This window comes from Poecilia latipinna, unplaced genomic scaffold, assembly GCF_001443285.1.
Source record: "Poecilia latipinna isolate Pla-1442-1.1 unplaced genomic scaffold, P_latipinna-1.0 Scaffold2906, whole genome shotgun sequence".
NCBI classification, from domain to species: Eukaryota; Metazoa; Chordata; class Actinopteri; order Cyprinodontiformes; family Poeciliidae; genus Poecilia; species Poecilia latipinna.
Genome location: NW_015115522.1, coordinates 11,257 through 14,674, shown reverse-complemented (window position 1 = coordinate 14,674; position 3,418 = coordinate 11,257). Strand labels below are relative to the sequence as shown.

The 3,418-nt window shown below is 38.7% G+C and overlaps 1 protein-coding gene across 1 annotated transcript in view; it reads left to right on the top strand.

The window, feature by feature from the left end:
- LOC106939556 (rho GTPase-activating protein 24-like) overlaps positions 1-3,091 on the top strand; it is a 38,841-nt gene extending 35,750 nt beyond the window's left edge. Inside the window, exon 3 of the mRNA XM_015021991.1 lies at positions 1,284-3,091. Coding sequence (XP_014877477.1) covers positions 1,284-1,412 — 129 coding nt within the window. The 3' untranslated portion in view covers positions 1,413-3,091. The remainder of the gene's footprint in view (positions 1-1,283) is intronic.
- The last annotated feature ends 327 nt before the right edge of the window (positions 3,092-3,418 follow it).

Sequence of the window (3,418 nt, the reverse complement as noted above, 5' to 3'; positions counted from 1 at the left end):
ATATAAACTCAACAGCTGCGTTTGAAATCTTATATATTTAAGTAAACGCAACTAAAAATGTGAGACTGAATAACACTTTCTGATTTGTGAAGCATTCACTGTGCGTGCGTGCGTGTGTGTGTGTGTGTGTAAGAAATGGATTCTAAGCATCCAGTCTGTTGAACTATTTGTATCAAGCAATGCGATATATTCATTTTGTTAGCCGCAAAGTAAGTTTAAGTAGCTACACCTTATCAGAGGACAGGGCATGTTTGTTTGTTTGTGAGATAGCAGAAGCAGGAGCTGCCCCAGAGAGAAATTTATGAAAAAACCACCACTGTTAGGTATAATAAAAGCTGGAACAGGTGCAACAAAAGATTAAACATATATTTGAACTGATCTCAGATCTGGTATCACTGTTGAGTAATAGACCATTTATCATTCAGTTTTGTTTTTTTTAAATTATAAAACAATTGTCTTAAAGTATCCCCTTGCATGACTTTTTAGTGAAACTTTGTTTATAATTGTGGTTATTAGAAATCGAGATTGATAGATTCATGAAAATGAAGCAAAGAAACAATTTAACTTAAGGGGAGCTGACATGTTTTGAGCAAGAGAGAAACAGATATAACTAATTAGATTAATCCCTTCAACATCAAGCTTTGTCACAAGAAGAGAGACCAAATTTGGTCATTTTTGAAATCTGCAATTCAAATTCGCTATTTGGTTGAACATGTAATGTTGCTGGATGTGTCCATTTCACACCCAGCAACCTTTATATCAGTACAGACTTTAAAACAACGTGACTCCCTCTCTCAAACACACACTCGCTTTCTAAATACAAAGAGAAAACTTCCTGCGTAAAGCCAGCGGTAACCACATTTGCATTAGTCACCAAAACTGAGTTGTGCTGCAGAAAGCTGCTGATGCTCTTGTTATTTAAATTGTGCGATGCATCATTTTGGACAGAGCCGAAGCAGAGAGACGCATCCGTAACCACTTAAACCGATCATCCTGGGACGCCCACTGAGAATCAATGCAACCTGTAAAGTGGAAAGAAATGTACATTTTTAAACCGAATTCCAGTGAGATGGGAGCTGAAAGCCGCTGAGCTCAGGAACTCCGGTTACTCACGGAAACAGCTGGATAACTCAAACAGTATGCGTGATTCAATTCGTGCAAGTCAAGTTGAAGGTGTCAAAATTGAAACCCCTGCAGTGGGACCGGAGGCAGGACTTCATCAATGAGCAATCAAGGGCAAACAGGGAAGTGTTGCTGATGAGTCTGTGCTTTGTTTTCCGCAGGGTGTCATCTCTTTACCTGGAAACAAAGTCTCAGAACATCCAACCAGCGGAGATGAAGGGGGGAAATTTCTTTTCGAGGTCATTCCAGGTAAGATCAAAGCTCACTTAATGCCTTTCGGGTTTCACTGAGCAGTGACGGTGATGCCTCGTCGAGCTGTACGACGCCCACACTGGGCGGGTGGGTAAACCCAAATGAGTACTGGAGCGTCACGCCGGTGCTAAGACAAAAGTGACGACTCTACTACGTCTTGTGTTTGCTGCAAACTGATGTTTATCTGTCCCTTAATTAACTGTGTGAGGCCAGTAGCTCCACAGTAACCATACTCTGCCACTGATTGACACTGGTGACCAAACCAATATAGTAATCAGAGCTACGGAGCCTTGCAAAAACTATTCATATGTTTATGAATAATATTTGAAGGCAGTTGGTTGCACTGGAATATATTTAATCCCTGATCCTAACCATGCACCATTTTAGTTAAGAAGAAAACAAGGTGCATTTGCAATTATATACATGCCTCTGTGTTGATTTATCAAATAAAACCCCATTAGATTCACAGTCGTGACATTGCAAAGCCTGAAAATACTTTTGCAAGGCGACACAGACAACTCTGAAAGTGGGTAGATTGCACCATAAACGAAAGTTGGCCTGCCCCACTGAGGGCAAGAAAAAGAAACTTTGTAAGGTAAAAAAAAAATAAAATAAAATGTCAGAAACGTTTGTAGATGCGGCAGAAACAGACACAGCTGCCGCTGTCGGAGAGCAAAGCTGTGCGAAAGCCCAGCAGAATACACAGGATGTGAGCACCAGCCACTTGTTCTTTTTTTGTATCAGTCTGTCCCCTCGGGTGTAGCCAAGCGAATACGTCTTAGATGACACTGACATGCATGTAGCAAGATGACTTCTCACATTATTCGTGACCAAACATGCGGTGTGGAAGTGAAAGGGGGCTAATCAGAACCGATGCAAGCATAGTTCAGGTGTGCGTCGTGTTTTTTTGTGTGGTTTTTTTTGTCTATGGCGGTTGAAAGAAGGTTCATTTTCCACAGAAATATGAATAATTTCCTGTCAAACTTTCATCCTAAAATTCAAGCTTTTGTTTCTGATGCTCACACAGAAGGAGTTCTGAAGATGCTAGAAACTATGTTTCGAGGAATCATCGGATCATTTCTAAAGATAAGGACTCAAATAAAGATTAAAACATCGAATACAGTGAATTTAAAAAAAATGTTCAGGTTCTGTTGTGTACAAAATTAGATCAATAGTAAGCAATTTAACAACTTTTTCTACATATATTGTAACAGACTCACTATATTGACCCATTTGATTTGAATTTAATTGAAAACTCCATTTATTTCAAGGACTTCATCAAATTTCTGTAAACAATATAAAGAGGGTCTATAGATAGAAACTTTATTCATCCCTTTGGGATTTACCCTCAGGGAAATATCCATCTAAATCAACTATGGAATTATTTTGCCTGAAAATTTTGACAGAAATGCACGAGTTTCTGCTGAGTAGATATTGTAAAGTCAGGATGTGGAATGGTGATAGACTTCTACAAAAGCAGATCTACTGTAACATGTATTGGTTTAGGGACTTAACGTGGTTTTACACGTGCAACATGTTTGCTTTTCAAGTGAGTTGTAGAATTTCAGCAAAGGTGTTTTGAGAGTCACAGTCTTTTAATGCCATTTTCTAATTCCTGTGAAAAATGTGGCATTTACTGTTGATAACACCAACTGTTTGTAAGCTGCTTTAAATCACTGTTCACGAGATTAAATGTTGAAACTTTTGCTGGAAAAAAAGAGGTGAAAATGAAGCTTTTTCAAAACAAAACCTGATATTTTCACTTCTCTTGATTACCAGTTAAAAATGACCCAGCTTTAATAAACCCTCTGAGCCATCGCAGGTGCAGCACTGACATGTTTCAGGCGAAGAAGTGAAACCCCACATGTAACTATTATAAAACCAGCTATATTAGGCAAAGAATAGGGCACAGAGTAATGAGTTCAAATGAGAAGCAACCTTGTGTTTGAAATTATTATTAGAGCTAACCCGATGTATGTTTTTAATCATCCCCTTAATTACAGCACACAAAGAGTACTAGCCTCGTTCACTTACTCTGATTTTT